This window comes from Anarhichas minor, unplaced genomic scaffold (genome assembly GCF_050575085.1).
Source record: "Anarhichas minor isolate MPS153535 unplaced genomic scaffold, ASM5057508v1 ptg000006l, whole genome shotgun sequence".
Taxonomy (NCBI): Eukaryota; Metazoa; Chordata; class Actinopteri; order Perciformes; family Anarhichadidae; genus Anarhichas; species Anarhichas minor.
This window is the reverse complement of record NW_027466452.1, coordinates 5,070,237-5,089,038: the sequence shown is the minus strand read 5'-3', so window position 1 is coordinate 5,089,038 and position 18,802 is coordinate 5,070,237. Positions and strand designations below refer to the sequence as shown.

Sequence of the window (18,802 nt, the reverse complement as noted above, 5' to 3'; positions counted from 1 at the left end):
CCTCAACTGCACATTCAGGAGCGATTTCAGGCGCTGACAGCACCATGACTCAAGCATCACTTGTGACTGCTTCATTAAATGTGTGAACTGCAGCATTAAAGCAGACGAGAATAACGATTATCTTAAATTATTATTGTTTCATGAACGTGTGGCTGATGTTGTCAGTATCTTCCTGCCTTCGTTTGCCACACAGCAAGCGGGGGAACAAACAGTAGTTTGACCTCAGTTGAAATATTGTATTTGAAAGGCTGAACCCCAACAAATAAGGATTGAAGCATTATATGTCCTTAGATAAAAACATGTTGTGAATTTTGGAAATAATTATATAAATCTATAATAGTCTATAATCATGAAGTCACGACTTTTAACTTGTTTTTCGGGTTCTTTGGGGGCAGAAACTCATTGACAACACATTGACAAACCATTCTCTCTTTTAGCTCAGTTTTTGGTCTCTACCAACTCCTGAAGCTAAATGCTCCACTCTGTTCACCAGCTGGCCTCTGACTTTGTTTGTCTGCTGGTTGCTATGAGGGCACAGTGGGCTTTTAGAGCTTTCACTGGAAACAGCTGCTTGCTGCCGCTGAAAACAATGCTGTGACGATGAGTGAACCAAAGCCTGAGAAGAGACGGCCAAAAGAGGAGCTCTAGGTTCATCACTAAGAGCAACTCCTTCTTTCAAATGTTCAATTGATACATAAGTTATAAAGATAGAGACTTCAAAGTGCTTTGCTAATTAAAGAAAATAGTCATCATTCAACATGTAACCATCTTCTTCTTCCCCTTTAATCCCCTTTCTTGCTTACTTCCAAAATCTCGAACGGTGAAGTTCCTGTTGCGAAGCTCTTTGGGGGACTTGAAGAAGAACCTCTGGCCAGCAGGAGGAAGGTCCTTGTCCACAGCGCTGACTGTCTGGATCACCTGGTTAGGAAGCGAACAGAGAAAGGATCTACTTAGCACACTGAATAAGGGAACCTATGTATTTAAATAACACAGTTGTTTAGTATTTGCTAATATAGCACATCATCTCAAGCAGATACAGTTCTGTTTACCTGTCCTACTCTGGAGTTTTCACAGACAAAGGTATCTGAAGGAACCGCCAGCTCAGGAGGGAACTCGTTCACATCCAGGACGTTGACAGCCAGCGACACTTTAGTATACAGCAGAGGGTTGTCTGTAAGAGACATGAAGCCATATATGACTACACACTCAGTGGCACAGCCTCATGTCTCAATACAACACACTGACAGTCTATCAGTGTGACCAGCAGAAATCAAACATCAAGAAAAAGGGCTTCGTTTCAGGTCATTGTAAACTAATGAAGAAAAAGTTAGGAATAATATATTCCATTTCTGCCAATTAATCCCCCTAAGTGTTGAACACTGTTCCTTCAATAGGCAACATTCAAAACTCATTTTATCCACAGATATATAGGTATGTATGCAAGTTTGTATGTACGTATATACAGGTGCTGGTCATATAATTAGAATATCATCAAAAAGTTGATTTATTTCACTAATTCCATTCAAAAAGTGAAACTTGTCTATTATATTCATTCATTACACACAGACTGATATATTTCAAATGTTTATTTCTTTTAATTTTGATGATTATAACTGACAACTAAGGAAAATCCCAAATTCAGTATCTCAGAAAATTTGAATATTACTTAAGACCAATACAAAGAAAGGATTTTTAGAAATCTTGGCCAACTGAAAAGTATGAACATGTACAGCACTCAATACTTAGTTGGGGCTCCTTTTGCCTGAATACAAAGTACACTTTTTTCTACCACATCTTTTCCTTCCCTTCGCCTCTCTATTAATGTGCTTGGACACAGAGCTCTGTGAACAGCCAGCCTCTTTTGCAATGACCTTTCGTGTCTTGCCCTCCTTGTGCAAGGTGTCAATGGTCGTCTTTTGGACAACTGTCAAGTCAGCAGTCTTCCCCATGATTGTGTAGCCTACAGAACTAGACTGAGAGACCATTTAAAGGCCTTTGCAGGTGTTTTGAGTTAATTAGCTGATTAGAGTGTGGCACCAGGTGTCTTCAATATTGAACCTTTTCACAATATTCTAATTTTCTGAGATACTGAATTTGGGATTTTCCTTAGTTGTCAGTTATAATCATCAAAATTAAAAGAAATAAACATTTGAAATATATCAGTCTGTGTGTAATGAATGAATATAATAGACAAGTTTCACTTTTTGAATGGAATTAGTGAAATAAATCAACTTTTTGATGATATTCTAATTATATGACCAGCACCTGTATGTTTGTATGTATGTGTGTATGTGTGTATGAATCTATGGACGACTGTGGATCAGTGGTAGAGCAGGGTTGTCCTTCAATCAGAGGATCGGCGGTTAGGCCCCAGCTCCGCTAGTCCATGTCAATGTGTCCTTGGACAAGACACTCAACCAAGTTGCTCCTGTAGCCGTAGCTGTCCCGGCGGTGTGTGAATGTTAGTTAGTTTTGATGGGCAAGTGGCACCTTGCATGTTAGCCCCTGCCATCAGTGTGTGAATGGGTGAATGATGACATGTAGCGTTAAAGCGCTTTGAGTGGTCTGAAGACTAAAATAGCACTATAAGTACAAGTATTGAAGATACTTATCGGAATTTCGGGAGCAGGACCACTCCTCAATCCTGCATATCCATAAATACTCGCCTAGCTCTCGTATTCGGTATCTCTCCCTCTCTCCCCCTCTCCTCTACGTAGGGTCCTGAGGGGGTTCGGCTAAACAGACGAGTTACACGAAGCTCAAGCCTCGCATCTCAATCACGTTTACCTTCAATAAATCGAATAAACGCTTCTATTTGATGGTGTGGTCCTTGCTAGCGAATGTATGTATGTATGTTTGTATGTATGTATGAGAGGAGGCTGGTCCATCGAGGCAGAGGAGGTTGCTTCTCTATTGTTCAGGGGCAAGAGGAAGATGAAAATGTAATAAAAGAGTAACTGGTTGATTTTAAAATGTTTTCTTCTCTTCTTTGGAATTTACATTAAAATACCGAAACAGGGACACCTTCAGGACATAACAGTTAGTGGCAACGTGGTGGGGGTCAGAGAGTGTCCTCCCTGAGTGAGAGACATCTTCTATCAATCTAATGTAATTCATTGTTTCACTCTAACCTCCGATTGGCCAAAATACGTAAAATGATGTGGAGGCAACCTTCCGACGTTACCAATCAACAACCAAAATACAAAGATGACGTCATCGTCAGTTCTCTAACATTGTTTGTACATGACAAACTTCAAGCTCGGTTTAGCAGCCCTGACAGACCCGTGCAGCAGCACCATCTATACCGGCATTCAGTCCCAGGTGAGCACAGACAGCTGAGGCAGTGATGCTCTCTGCCACGCCTCTGGCTGGGCAGCCTCAGGCCTCGCTCAGGGATACGGCGGCCTAATATGCTGCTGTATACTCCGCTCACCCAGGACTGTATCCCAGTACAGGTGACATTTACTGACAGCTCCTAGAGACACATTACACACACGATGTTCCTTCGCATCCAGAGCCTGTAGTGATTGTTTTAGGAAATCTGAGTCATTGTTTTATTGATTCACCCTTAAAATTGACCATAATATAGTAGAGATAAGTAGCCAACTAGTGTAGTAATGACAACAATTACATTCACAGAGCACTTGTCAAGTTTAAGCACCAAGTGTGTTTTCCCCATGCAAAGAGTTAAAGAATGAATATATCAAGCATATAGCTTAGAGCTACTGGAACTAAACACACAGCAGGACTGACAGTTAGTGTTCAGAGGAAGCGAGGGAGACATGTGACCCCATGTCTGCCACAGTCAGAACATGTCAAAACACAGCTTACCAATTCACTGAGTAAAACAACATGTTTTAGTTCTTGATTATTTCCTGTTGTCATTTACCTTTAGTGTGTATTTTTATTTAAGGACCCCATTCATCATCCTCCCTACCACCCTGCCAAAACCTCTCCCCATGCAAATTGTTGCAGATCCACCAGTGAATGAACAATTTAGTGAATCAAATGGAATCAAACTCCGTTACAGTATCAACATCTTCTACTCCACAACATCCTGTGAAATATATTGCATAATTATAGAATAGTATATACTATTAATATAGTATACTAATAATATAATATAGAATAAAATACCCTTAAAATATATTAAAAACACTTTGAATTAGCTCCTCCACTACATTATATAAACATATATAGCGAGAGAGATACATTATATATGTTATAAATGTATATAGAGTCTCAATTACAAATCTGTACGCTACTTCAGCACCACGGACAGCGCCATGGATTTGCAAAAAGGATGTCACCAACAATGTCCCGCTCCCCACCAATGTCACCAACATTTCATCATGACAGTCTTCTTCATATTGAGGGACGAAACTTATTTTATGTTTCAGGACGATTTGACTTCTTCAAAGAGACATAGCTATGAGTTTCAGTGTGTTTTGTTTTTTTAGCATTTATGTGGGTTATCTGAAAAAAAAAGAATTGTAATGGTGCAACCAGTCTTCCTGCCTAACAAGAGTAATGTGGAGGATATATTTAGTCTCTTTAAGGCAACTACATTCTTTTTTGTATTCAGACCCTAACACCTCAAAGCTCACTATGAATTTGGATTTAGAGAGAATCTGTGTTCTCCACTTGATTATCCACTGAGACTATTTTATAAACAGACTTGTATTCCAAACCCACTGACCACAACGGATCTTCTAATATGTTTATTCTAAATATACTTGAAATATTTGGTCTACTTTTTGAGGTCTCCTCCTTGGGAACTCTTTTGTTTTTTCCTTAAAGAGTAACTACACACTTAAACATGTGTTTTAAGCTACAGACTAAACGATGATGAAACACATCAATGCTGCTGTTAATATTGATCTTTCCTACCAACTTTATAAAAATCTGCATTTCATGGTTGGAAATGGCTCAAAACAGAGTCTACTGTTTTAAATCAGTAGCAATAAAAGAACGTTAACTCCCTTTTCCCCTTTCCCCACACCGTCTGTGGTTTTCACTTTTCTTTAACCAGTGTAGCATTACAATCACAGCACAGTTCAATATAGCGGCAGTTAGCTAGCTAACATTAGCTTGCGATTGTGTGGCTATTTTTCTTCACAATTGTGTCTTTTAATTATTTTTACAAATAAGAGAGAATCTCTGAAACAGCTATTGAATTTTATTATTACAATTTATGAAAATATAAGGAAATAGTTTGAAAAAAAACATCCCAACTCCAGGTCCACTTACTAGCTTTTCCTGACCTTCATGTCAGGGTTTACATGTGTGATTTTTTGAAGTTTTCTTTTTACTTTTAGACCTATCCATTATCTGTCGCTAAATTATATAAGCAGCTCACTGAACATAATGTAAGCATTTCACTAGTGCTGGTGTCTAAATCATGTTTAATTTGCATTCATCACATTATCTTACATGCCATATGATTCAGCCAACCCCCAAATGCTGCCGCTGTGTTCTGATTGGTGACATTTGTAATATCAGCTTTGGCCACGAGATAGAGCCAGATAGTAGTCAGAGCGGAAATGATCCCCAGCTGTGTGTGTGTGTGTGTGTTTATCCTAATCTCAAACACCTGTCAGTTAATCCATTGTGCATCATCTTACTATGTAACCACACAGTCTTGTTTTCTGCTCTATGACTGAGTGAGAGGATTTATATTGTTGCTCTAATGAGGAAGGTTGGAAGATTTGTGACTGCAGTCCTTTGCCTCCTCAAGAAGCTTACAGGGGGAAATCATATGGTGCACACAGAGTCAGGATGAGTTAAGCTGCTTGCTCAAATTGAATAAATTGAGTCTCCATTAGAGCTGCACTGAGAGAGGCACAGCAAACTGCAGCTGAAGTTAGAATATAGGAGATACAGCTTTCCCTTGAGCTTAAAGAGTCACAATGATTTTTCTTCATGTATTTTAACTGTAAATATCATAACTTTCTGTCCTTCCTCCATTAACTATTGTACTGAATACATGGCCGATGACAGAGAACAAAGTTTCAATCATAGCTTTTAAGCCAGCATGGACAAAACCTCCTCAAAGTGACCATAACAACGGGACAAACTCCATCTGCTCATGGAGATCATGTGATATGATGTAATAAGAGCAGCAACAAAATGTAGTCGTTAGTTAATCAGTAGTTATGTGACTCGTCCTTCACTCGCTGTTCACGAGAGTCGTTAGTTAATCAGTAGTTATGTGACACGCTCTTTTCCTAAACATAACTAAGAGGTTTTGTTGCCTAAGCCTAAATTCCTGTGAAGACTGAAGTTTATTTTGAAAAGACACTGTGTATGTAAAGAGCGTCTATTGACACGCCGTCCCTGATACGTCCAAAACTGATGGTCAGTTCCCTAAGCTTCAAACTAAGTGTCGGTAGTCCGGAGTGAGAACATGTTGGTGAAATTTGTTTATAGCCTAACGTTAGCAGGTGTTCATTTGTGAAGATTATCTTGCCGAACAAAACATGTAGGTATCATAAATGTTGTTTGCCAGAGAGATTATTTTCTGCAATAATCCAAAATCCCTTGAAGAATCCCTTTGGCTTTTTATGGAGGGAACCAGTGTGATGCTAACTTTCTGGTGGACTACAAAAATACGTGATCCTACAGCCCTCTCTTGCAGTAAGCAAGGAACTGGGCAAACCATTGGGAACCAATGCCTTGCTCAATGACACTTTAACATGTGGAGGAAAGGCCGGTGATCAAATCACTCAATTTGTGGACAACCCTGTGTACCTAATGAGTTAACTGTTAGTTAAGGAACTAGACCTGCAAACACATTGTTGCGGACCTTTTGAACATTTAAAAACTAAAATCCCATTATGAAGTTAGTTAAAGAAGGTGACATGTTGCTACAGGTTAAAAATCCTTTAATACATGAGAAAGACTGTCTCTGTGAATTATGAAGCAGAGAGCACAGGACACACACAGCAAATCCCTGAACTATGAGACATTAATACACACCAAATGAGTGAATTTTGAGTTGTCTTAATAGGGAGGAAGAACCACAGTAACTAACTGATAGCGTTCATAATCATATTACTGTGACGGGACTCTAAGTCAAAACTTTGAAGGTACAATTTTGAGTTTATCCCTCTTAACAAGCATGCCGTTGATATTTGCAAAATAAAATTAGTTTTTTCTTAAATCCCTCTGATGACTGTCAAAACCTTGGTTATGAAAAAGCGTGAATTAGGCCTCATTTGGACTGGATTTATTTATGGGAGGTAGGCTAACTTTACAATTACAGCACCTGGGCTGGTAAATAATTTCAATGCAGTCCACAGTGATTATGCATCACTTCTTCCCCAGTAATATAGTCATTTTTAACCCGTCCAAAGTGAGTATTTATCACCTTATCTCCAGTAAAATATTGATTTTAATCCTGTTTACAGCGATCACTCCTTCCCCAGATATATAGTATTTTAGAGTTTTTCTATGTGAAGAGCTTCTTGTCGCACTCTTTTCTTATTTGTATGAGCTCAGTGTTGACTTTTGTTGGAATATTGAGTACATGAAAAAACGATTATGCTAATCTGATAGATGTGCTGACGCCAACATATAAGCCTGTGATATGACTGCAGAAAAAATTTAAGGCATCAGGAGAGCAGAACCCCCGTAGCTCATCAATATTTTCGGCCTATATCTGTCTCCATTTTGGCTAATTGGTGCCATTCAAAATATGATGAATTAGCTATGAGCACCTCCATTGACAGCACGCCCATTGTTACACTAAGTACTATGTGATGACTATGTAATGTTCTGAAGTGTCTTTTTTCCATGATTTTTAAGTGGAGCTATGGATGAATATTCCATTCCCCACCTCACTCTGTAAGGTAATACCCTCCGAGTGGGTCTTAGAGGACCAGTGTGGAGGATTCAGTGGCAGTGTGGTTACAGATATACCTCTGCTCATAGAAGCATTTGCAGTGCTTTCGCGCCACCAAATTCAAGCTGCCACTTAAACATACGTAAATATACTTGAAAGGCTCTCTCTAGAGCCAGTGTTTGGTTTGTAACTTCTGGGCTTCCGTAGCAACATAGCAGTGCAACACACCGGACCCGCTCCCCATGTAGATATGAAAGGCTTAATCTAAGCTAAGGAAAACACATTCATTCAAATTGCAGGTTATTATACACTAATAGTGAATATTATATTCCATTTCTGTTGATGGATATCCCTAAATCATACGAAACAAAGTTCACAGATGTACAAACTGTTGCTTTAGTACACAAAGTAGATTTCCAGATTTCCAGACCCCATGGGGATCTGACATCTTTTAAGAGATCACTATTATTGCTTTTACAGCCACTAATCTTGGAGGTGAAATTCTGTGGAGCTGAACACTTATGTTGGTTTGTCAAAGTTAAAACCTCATCCAGTAAAACTACTGTGAGGATCTTTAGTTTACAACACAAAGAGCTGTGACAGCATTCTTAGTTCTGCCTGCCTGGTTAGTGAGCCTTCTGTCTGTGTCTGGATTAAAGCTGACAAGAGCTTGTTTCTCTCACCTGACTCTGTGTGTGTGTGTGTGTGTGTGTGTGTGTGTGTGTGTGTGTGTGTGTGTGTGTGTGTGTGTGAGAGAGTGTGGCCTTGTTTGTTGGTGCACCTTCTAATAAGTTTGGTGAAATGTAATATCGTATTTTTGTGTTTTTGAGCTGTCAATGGAACCCTGCTGGGCACCAAACAATCCAACCGAGACTGCATGAAAAGGTGGGTCTCGGTCCGCTACCATGTGGACTCTGGTGCAGTTTGTTTGTGGTGTGAAAGCAAACCAACCAACCACAGGATTTAATGATAGCAGAGATGTGATATACATCTGCTGATGGGGAAATCTGTTCAGGAAGCAACCGTATAATTGATCTGTGTAAGGCCATGTATATAAAACAACACGTGTGCACAGCTATTGTCCAGGTTAAAAGATCGGAAGCTGTAAAAGCCGCTGTGCTTGTATCTGACTCCTTGTCCTGTCACTTTGTCAGTCCATTAAAGACCCGAATCATTACTGTATAAGACGCCTCATGTGTGTGTCTGTGCGCTCCCTGATGTTCACATCAGTCATCTATCTGAGAGTGTGTGCACATGGGAGAAGTTTGCCTTCAGGGGATCCTGCGAGAAAGAATTTATTTGAACTCAAACCAGGAACAAAGGGCCACAAAGGGCTTTTATACATCTAATTATAGTAACAATGTTAGTATAATTAATAATCAAAGATATTAATCAAATAATTTAGATATACACATCAGAAGAATTAAAGTGCTCCATAAACTGTCAGTCACAGAATCTGACTTCCCCACGTGAGTTATGATGATGCAGGGTGACAAACACTAAAAGAGTCCGATCTAGTTACCTGTCAGTCTGTAAAACTCCATGTTTACTCCTTCTGGTTCTTTGTAAGAAGTTTTCATGATCAGCTCTGAGCTGTGAACGCTTTGTTTCTGCACTGTGGAATACTTACTGACTTTAGTTGCCACTACAGTGATATTGTGCTGGGCAGCCGTCTCTCTGTCCAGGTATTCATTAGTGGAAATGGTCCCTTCAACAGTTTCAATGTCAAAACCGCTGTCGGACTCCATCTGCCATTCCAAGGAATACCTGCAGAGATAAGAGGAACACGTTATAGTGATGGGCTGGAGCTCAGATATGAGAAATGATCCCACTCCCACAGAGGAGCACAGTAGGAAACCTTTTTCAAAAGGAGAACACATTAAAGAAAGCAAATTTATTTTTCGGCTGTTAAACCCGCAAACAGATCAGTTGGTGTTTTGCAGTTCGGTTTGAATTCCAATAACCTTGACCAACTCAAATGTAGAGCTGTATTTGATTTTAAACCAGGACATGTTGAACGTTGATGAAGCTTCAACATTGGTGTTAGAGACCATCCACAACTGCTCCTACATTAAAGAACTGGTTGTTTGTCAGTGCTTTCCAAAATAAAAAATATAATATTTCTGCTACTAGATCACTGTACATTTAAAAAAGAGAAAAATACATGTTCATATTTTTGTATTTAATATTTGTTTTTTGCACCAGTTTCCTTTTAGTTTATTTGTGCATTTGATGGAGCAATAAAGGAACACAATATTGTAATGCAATGTAATGTAATGCATCACAGGGACAGGAAAACTTTTCCGTCATGGTTCAGAGAAATCAACATTGATTCTTGGAACTAGATTCACATCAACTTTATTCTCCTCAACCCTGTCTCCTCGAAATTATTAGAAATATAAATTAATTTACAACTAATTTCAATATAAAATCTTAAAACTGCAGCTTGATTAAAATTCTTCATGGTTATGATGAGGCTCACAACAGTTGGTTAAGATAAGACAAAGATCTTGGTTTTGGTTAAATACTGACAAAGTCAAAAGAGATTTGGGCCTTACCGGTCATCTGGCAGACCGGTCACTTTCCTGTAGAGAGCGTGAGTAGTCTTCAGTGTAAATATTAGCAAAATAATTGATGACAAAACGCATTGATTGTACGGACAGGGGACTTCCTCATTAGACGGGCTACTTCAGAAGAAACTGGTGGCAGCAGCTTGACAATTGTGCAGTAAGCATTAAAAAGTCCACTGAATATGCAGCATTTCCCATATACACCACATGGACGTTTATGGGCTTAACAAAGTGATTGTGTATTGCTCTCTCAGCACCACCAAAAAATGCGGGCGACCTATACAGAAGTACAGTCCCTGAACACATTCTGAGTAGACACAGAGGAGCGAAGCTGCTGCTGCTGACGTGCTGCTTTCACTATGAAGCCCTCCAGCTATTCATAAATCCATCAGTTAGTTTGTGTGTAAAGACCTTCCTCAGTGTTTTTACATGCATACATGCTGTTAGTAGTATTCATGCAGTTTACACTAAAGGCCTTCACACATCAGGGGTGTGACAAATAAATGACACAAAAATGCTAAATAGTTGTCTGCGAAAATGTCCCTTGAAAACCATTCATACCAGACAGTTGCAAAGCTTTTTTAATTAAAGGTTTGAATAGATTCACACAGATGGAGGACCAACTACCAGGATCCTAATGACTTGTATTGAGTTTCCTTTTAGCGGAATGAGTTTCCTCAGGTAAACAGTTACAGTGTATATGTCTAGGGCTTTTATTGTGAAAGGTAAGAATGAAAGAAGTGGATTTGATGCACACTGCTTTTGTTAAACTCATGTTGTTGTTCACTATAGCTTACATTGTATATACACACACAATGTGATTGATTGATACTTTTATTGGCAATGTGAAAAAGTGGCTTCACGCATAATATGAGCATTCCGTGGGGAAATTATTAAATTAAATTAAATAATTTTTGTTCATTATTTTTAAACTCGAAAAGAAAGCTGTCGAATACATCGACCATTTTTTCATTCGACCTCTTTTACTCTTCACTCTGGGCGTTTTGTACGGTTTAGTTAGCGAGGTACAGGGTATATATATTTAGCTAGTAACACTTATTAAAGTGTGTTGGATTTATTGGCAAACTACGTTTTCATTAGTGAAACTAAGCTTCATTGTGTTTTCATTAGTTTAGAATGAGCTCTTCATATCTGCATCAGGAGCAGGTCCTCTTCACGGAGTCCACCATGTTGCACCGCCATGTTTCTACAGCAGCCCACAACGGACAAGCGGAACATTGGCTTTAGATAGAGACCTTGGTGTTACCCGAAGACCTGAAGTTCTACGACACTTAAAGGAGGGGGAGCGGAGGGGTATTCAGTTGGATGCAATCTGCAACTTCAAAACTAGATGCCACTGAATCCTACACACTGCTCCATTAAGAACTGTTTGTGTGGTGCAACCAGGTTTTTAGATTTGCTTAAATTGGGAAGTGCTGGTCCAGCTAGCTCAGGACTAATAATACCAAAAGGCTCAAACTAAATCTGAATCATACATCTCACTGAAACAACAAACAGTTAGGTTTCCTTGTGTCCGTTGACGGTGGCTGTATGTGGCACAGCGTGCTGGTAACAATGTTCCCACTGACTAATGCAGTCCTCGTTACCTGACAGCGCTGCTGCTAGCATCCAGGTCTTGAGCCGTCACAGAGCCGATTATGGTTCCTAGAGGAGTGTCCTCGTACACGTCCATGGAGTAGGATGGCTTGGTGAAGGCGGGAGGCTCGTCCGTGTCCAGGACATTCACCTTGACTGTCGCCGAGTCCTTGAAGGGCCCCAAGTGGAGGAAACGGCGGTCCAGCTGTGCGTTGGACGCCTCAACCTTAAATGTGTATGACTTCTTTGTCTCATAGTCAAGAGTCTGCAGAAACACAAGAATAAAAGATGAAGACACATGGAGAGATTAAAGTTATGAGAATAGAGCTTATATTACATTGCTATATTAGTAAGTGTAAACTGTAGCGCTGTGTCTACACAGGAGACATCGAGCCTTGCTTTTTAGCCGTCAGTGACAGTGTCACGCTGTCTTTACTGCTGCTATAGCCATATTTTTATGCTTTCGGTTTATTTTCTTCGGTTTTAAAGGCTCAATACTGGGCCTGAATACATCCTGTGTACAGGACTGAGGCTGCTGCTGTTCTGCTAATGTGCTGCAAAATGAAAACATGAGGCTTTTGTGACAGTTCCCATGATCAGCACAGACTTTTAGCTAAAACCACATATCTACATTCACACAATCCAGTGGTTAGTCCGCTCTTGATTTGTGTGTGGACCAGAGTGAGCCTAAACCATCCTCACCAAACAGACACAGTTAGGCATGAAGCACCATAACAAATGGGGGGGAACTGGTCCTTGCGGGCTCAAGCTACACAACTCCCTGTGACACAACTATCATTAATAGTGTAGGTCCACTGCCACATGGAGAAACATTACCACATCACTGCTTCGCTGGTCTAACCACATGGTGGACCATATGTTTGGACTGAGTGATGATGATAAATCTTCATGGATAGTTGTTTTTTTTAGTCAGTTGCATCTATAGAGCTTGGGCGCAACTAATCCATATAATACGACAATAGTTTGACTCAACTGAGTCAATGAAAGTGATTTTTTTTCCATCGTGGACCGATGCTAAAGAGAACAACAGCGTGAGAGAATTGTGAGAGAGATGTGGCACTTACAATATCAAGCTTTACCATAAATAAAAGTAGTCCGAGCACAATGAATTTAAGGGGAGATGTGAGAGAGTTGTGTGAGAGATGTGAGAGATGTGAGAGATGTGACAGCATGAAGCAACTGACCTGCTCCTTTCAGGCTAAACTGCTATGAACATCACAAAAACCAAGTACCGTTCCAGTCTCACCAATGACACCAACACATGTACATGAGTTCAGTCGTTTTGATGGGCCCCGGGGTGTACGTTTACGACGGGCCCTTGTGCATAATAGTTACTAGTTATGAATTATTTATACATCATCTTCTCATCAAAAGATCTAATTTACGTTGGACAACATCATCCATCATCATAATCATATTACCAACATTGCATGATGATTGCTGAAAAAAATACCAAATAAAATGACTAATCATTAATTTTCTAGTTTATTTCATTTTTATAGTTCATGTAGGATACGATTATCAGTTTGTCATCATTACTGACTATTTTATTAAAAAAACTAAAAAGAAAACCATGACGGGGATAGGTTTTCCTTTACAATGTGTTATGATGCAAAAAGCTAAATTATTTATTCAGTGTGGGTTTTTCTTTGAACACAGGAGCATCCCTGAGGTGGCGGTTTGGCGGTTGACCATCCTACACAATGTTGCAGTCAGCTATTTTAGGCCCCTCCCCATTCTGTGGGCCCCAGTGTAGCTGCACTGTCTATATTTCCTCCCCCGTGCACGAGAATGGCACTATCTCCATTCATGTCCTGATATAAACTATCGGCTACCGTTATTTACAAAAGAAACACAATTGAATAATTGTATATCAAAACACTATACACATGCTTTGTTTTTCCTCTACAGCCTGACAGTTAACAAAAGCTGTCAGAGAAATGTAGAATATTTACCTCTGAGATATAGTGAACCCTGTTTTTCTTTCCTATGATACAGCGTGGTGGGGGATGCATTGGGTATCTCCTCAGAGGTCTGTGTCCACCTGTATGATGTGGCTCATCTGTGTCTTTAGTCCCTCAAATCTCCTAAAGTGTTCTGGCTAAAAGTCTCCATCAGTCCCGTTGGCTTCAAATACTGAGATCCACACAAACACAACAGGCTAAGACTTCCTCTCAGACAGGTGGAAACACACCTGGGCCTGTAGTATGGAGTCTACATACCAAGTAGTGAGTGTAGTGTCTAGTGGGCACATTGTTACACAGCTTGAAATTGTACTTCTACCCTCTACCCTTGCTCATCTCTGCACCTAGTCCACCCTGCATTCAGAGCAACACTATCTTATCCAACTCTAAACATGTCCTCTCACTTTGCACATACACACTTGGACTGATACTGAATGTGGAGGAGGCATCAGTTAACAGCTACTGGGTTCACCTCAAAGTTTCAGCTGACTGTTGTAATACACTGCCACCTCTGCTGTCTGATGGAGATGTTTAATTCAGTGTTTGTGATGGAAATGTTTCGTGATGGTGAGTCAACTTATGCTTGACAACTGCCTCTTTGTTTTAGAGCAATGAGCAGGGACCGAATGGCCACACAGAGAGCCATGGCTTCTCTCAATGCAAACATAAGAGGCACAGCACGCTCACCAAGTAGCTGTGGTGTCTGATCTGATTTAGAGGACAGTCTGAAATAAAAGCCTTCGCAGCCCTTCTGATGTTAAACTGCTTGATGTGATGTGACATGTGCGCTGTGTGTTCCAGTGTGTGTGTGTGAGTGGGGAGTTGGAAGTTTTCTCAAGTCCTCGGATGACTCTTTTTGGAAGAGCTTTCCTCTAAGATCTAGTTTCCTGCTGTGGTCCTCCAGGAGCAACTGTCATATACTTGAAGAAAAACAAATCCTAAATGAACCGTGATGTCTGTCTTTCCCCCTTTTCTCTTGAGTTCCCTCGCTTTCCTTCCACCATCCTTTCTTGCTTTAGTTTCTTCCCTGTTCTTCCGATATATAGCAGTGATCTTAAATCATCAGGGGAATCCAATGGCTGACGCTGCAGAATAAAGACTGATTTGTGTGCATGAGTGTGTGTTTGTGTGTGCGAGTGTAATGGCTCGGTTCAGTGGAAGGTTAAGAGGAAGCACGATTAGGATCACAGTCAGATCAACACATCCCTTCCTCTCTTAGATCACTGGCAAAATGCTGGAGTTTGCAAAATCTGCCTTTGGTTCTAACTTTTTAACAATTTGATCACGGAATAATACAGTTTTAGTACTATTTCTCAGTCAGAATAGCCCTTTAAGCCACAGCTCTGCAGGTATTTGGCGACATATTTAGAAAGGGAAAACATTGAGGTAATATCCGTGTCTTTATGCTGCAACACCGTCTATACTGATACCTTCATTCACCTCAACCTCAGAGAGGACCGGGCCTTTCTTTGGAGCAAGCATACATTCATTTATCATAGCACCGGGTTCACCGTGGACGCAGAGGTGTCCCTATTTTCAGAGGAGCGCTGCCTGCGTCCTCTGGGTGCCCATGGGAACCATTCGTCCTGTTCACTCACACAGGACACGCTGCACAGAGCTCAGGCTCTTCAGCAAGAGTTGCCCTGCTGAACTACTGGAGGTTCCATTCCCCTCAATTTTTATCCCCCGAATGATGACATTTCCAAATCTCTCTATCCACTATATTAATAAACAGCCTAATGTCACCGCTGTTTGTGACTGTGGTTATTCATTCATCAGTTGTGTCTAAACATAGACACAGAGGCACACAAGGAAACTGAGCTGAAATTAAGCAACAATAAGATGTTTTATAACGTTACTTTGCTTTTTAACTTAAATTAACTTTAGTTTGCTGAGTTACAAATTGCAGTGGTGTAACACTATGAATAACTTTCACAACAACTGGACATTGCTTACTTATTGTGGTTTAGCTGCACTTAAAAGTCAAAAGCTGAATTGGATACGTTATCTTCTTGTTCAAGACAAGTTTGTTTAATTTGGAGAGTTAAACATGCGATCCATAATAAAGCATGCACAATATAATTGCTGCACACATTTAACAGTCAGGTCCAGACCAGTACAATGTAAAGTGTGTGCAACATCTACTCATAAGCATTTCATGTGAAACTGGTTTGGGGCTTAGATAAACTAAGCTGGGAAGTAGCCTTCCACAACTTATATTGCCTTGCATGCAAAAACAATACAATTGTTTTCAACCAAATGTATCAACATTTTAGTGTACAAACTATTGTAAACATAATGATATCAATAGGTTTCTGTTGTAAAGACAGTATGCTTCACTTATCCCGGGGGCCGCAATAGAGTTGGTAAGAAATAAATGTATTAATATAGTGCATGTTTCATGTCTGGAAGTTTTGCCGAAATATATTCCGTCAGATTAGACACCCTCTCTGCAAAGTTGCATTAATAAAACGTCATTTAGTGTAAGATTTTGTGCACCAGCTTTTTGCCTAAAGTTGACAAAAGTTTTTTAAAATGTTGAGTTTAATTCGACTGAAATAACACTAAAATGTTTAGTGTTTATATCAACAAAAATTAGACTGATATAACAGATGTGTTCAGAGTTTAACTCAAATATAACTGGACTAAATGACCAGAGTTTAAAATGACTAAACCTTTATACCTGGGCCTTCAGTGCTGTCCGACTACAGCTGAACCACATGAATATGCGCAAAACTATAAATGATGCCGGTATATCACTATGAGGCAGCATGACGGGATGCTTCGTCATTAACGGGCAACGCATATAGTCAAAATCAATGTAATTAACACAATGACAAGAACAAACTCACAAGAACCAGTCACATGCCACTGTCGACTGTGAAGTAGCAAGAGGGCCTGAAGGAATTAGTTATGCTGTTCTATGGTATGCCGTATTTACAGACAGCCCATGTTGGCTGGCATGAACCTCAATTAGTTCATACCTGCCACGCTGCCAGACATCACACACATAATCATCATGCATATCGAGTTGGTGCAGTACAGTATTTGTCTTTGTGACAAAAACAGCTAAAGTGCAGCCGATGACGTGTTAATGTACCTTTTTCAAGACTACAACTCCTTCTTGACTTTGGCTGTTAGAGATGATGTCAAACATGTTGCCCTCATCTCCTGGAACAATGGCATACTCCACGTCTGCATTGCTGCCAGCATCCAGATCGAATGCTCGAATCTGACCTACTGCTGAGCCGACTGACGCCGACTCTGGAACCCGCAGATGGAAAATACCTGAGAGAATGACAGAGGAGACGGGAAGAGAGCAAAAAGCAATTAAGTGCAAATTTAAAACTGAAAGAGACCGATTTTATTCATTCATCTTAAAAGGTAGGTATGATAATATAAAAATAAAAAAAACATTTTATATATTTTTGTTGAATTCATTACATCCTGACAGCAATGAATGAATCAAATGGTCTGACGAAATAAAAATAAAAAATCTGTTATCCTTGTTTGTTGCAGGACTGTAATAAAACCGTCCAGATATTTAATCCATAGAGTCCACAAACTGCTAGCTTGACAGCCGTGAATACTATCAGTAGCCATGTTTGTTGTTCACGTTCATGATAATTTTGTGGGAGTGGCTTTGGAAGGAGGCCTGAAGGGCTGTCAGTGTTGCCGACTTGGCACCTTTCTCGCTTGATTTAGCAACATTTGAGAGCTAGTGCTGCTCGCTGCTGGGAAATAATTGGCAACACTGCTGGGTTCTTCAGTTAGAAGCAATCAACCAATCACAGATCATTGTTGGGACTTTCTTACTCTTAGCGAAACGCGGTGGGTTGTCGTTGACGTCGCTGAGGGTGATGTTGATGGTGGTGGTGGAGGCCAGCCCCCCCAGCTGACCTCCCATGTCCTTGGCCTGGAGAAGAACCTGGTACTCCCCTTTCACCTCGCGGTCCATGTTGGCTAGAGCTGTCCTGATGACTCCTAGAGGAGGAGGGGTTGAAAAGGGTTGATAACGATGATTTAGCTTTCCATATAGGGTTCCTGATGGTCAGTTGGAGCCTTGCCTGGCAGCCTCTGCCATCAGTGTATAACTGTGTGTGAATGGTTGAGTGATGAAACAGTGTTATGAGTGGTGGGAGGACTAGAAATGTGCTGTATAAATAGTTGAACAAAGAGCTGCATTGATTCAGGCAAGGACAGCCAAAGATACAGCACAGCAGGAGAGAGAGAGCTGAACGATGTCCTACAGGTTCCTAAGACCAGGTGAAAACAAGGTGAAGGACTCCCTGTCAACGAGAGCACAGATTCCCTGGTTTGATGAAATGGTTAGAGAGGTGTGCTGCTGTGCTCTAAGCAGCTATCCAGACAAAAAAGCATGTAAGACATTGAAGCCTTTTGGCTTTATCTGCACTTTATTTGAGTTCTTTTCATGAGGACAACTCTACAAGTCAATATTCAAATATAATAGGATATATCATACAAACCATTTTAGCACAAATCTCATTCTTGACATTGGAAACAAACAAACTAAATAATCAAACATGAATCAATCAACTGGTCAGGTAGTCGACTACTCAAGCCACTGGTCAGTGCTGTGGATGCTACCTGTGAATATCTGCACATGGTTTTCACTCATTCTGGTGTGGTAACATGACAATCCCCTGAACACGGACCTTAGTAATTGCCAGCACAATACTTTTCTGGCCCATTTATTTCGTGCGGTGGACTTAAAGGCCGAAAGGCTGAAACCCTTTTTTTTAAATCAGCGTCTTACTGAGGTTGTACATAAAGACGCTTTTTGCTAA

General features: G+C 40.3%; 1 protein-coding gene across 1 annotated transcript in view; it reads right to left on the bottom strand.

The window, feature by feature from the left end:
* Positions 1-18,802, bottom strand: part of LOC142935516 (cadherin-12-like) — a 59,284-nt gene that overhangs the window by 10,494 nt on the left and 29,988 nt on the right. Inside the window, exons 5-10 of the mRNA XM_076079925.1 lie at positions 17,811-17,978; positions 17,095-17,282; positions 12,021-12,274; positions 9,474-9,610; positions 1,050-1,171; positions 804-918 (exon numbers count right to left, since the gene is read on the bottom strand). Coding sequence (XP_075936040.1) covers positions 804-918; positions 1,050-1,171; positions 9,474-9,610; positions 12,021-12,274; positions 17,095-17,282; positions 17,811-17,978 — 984 coding nt within the window. The remainder of the gene's footprint in view (positions 1-803; positions 919-1,049; positions 1,172-9,473; positions 9,611-12,020; positions 12,275-17,094; positions 17,283-17,810; positions 17,979-18,802) is intronic.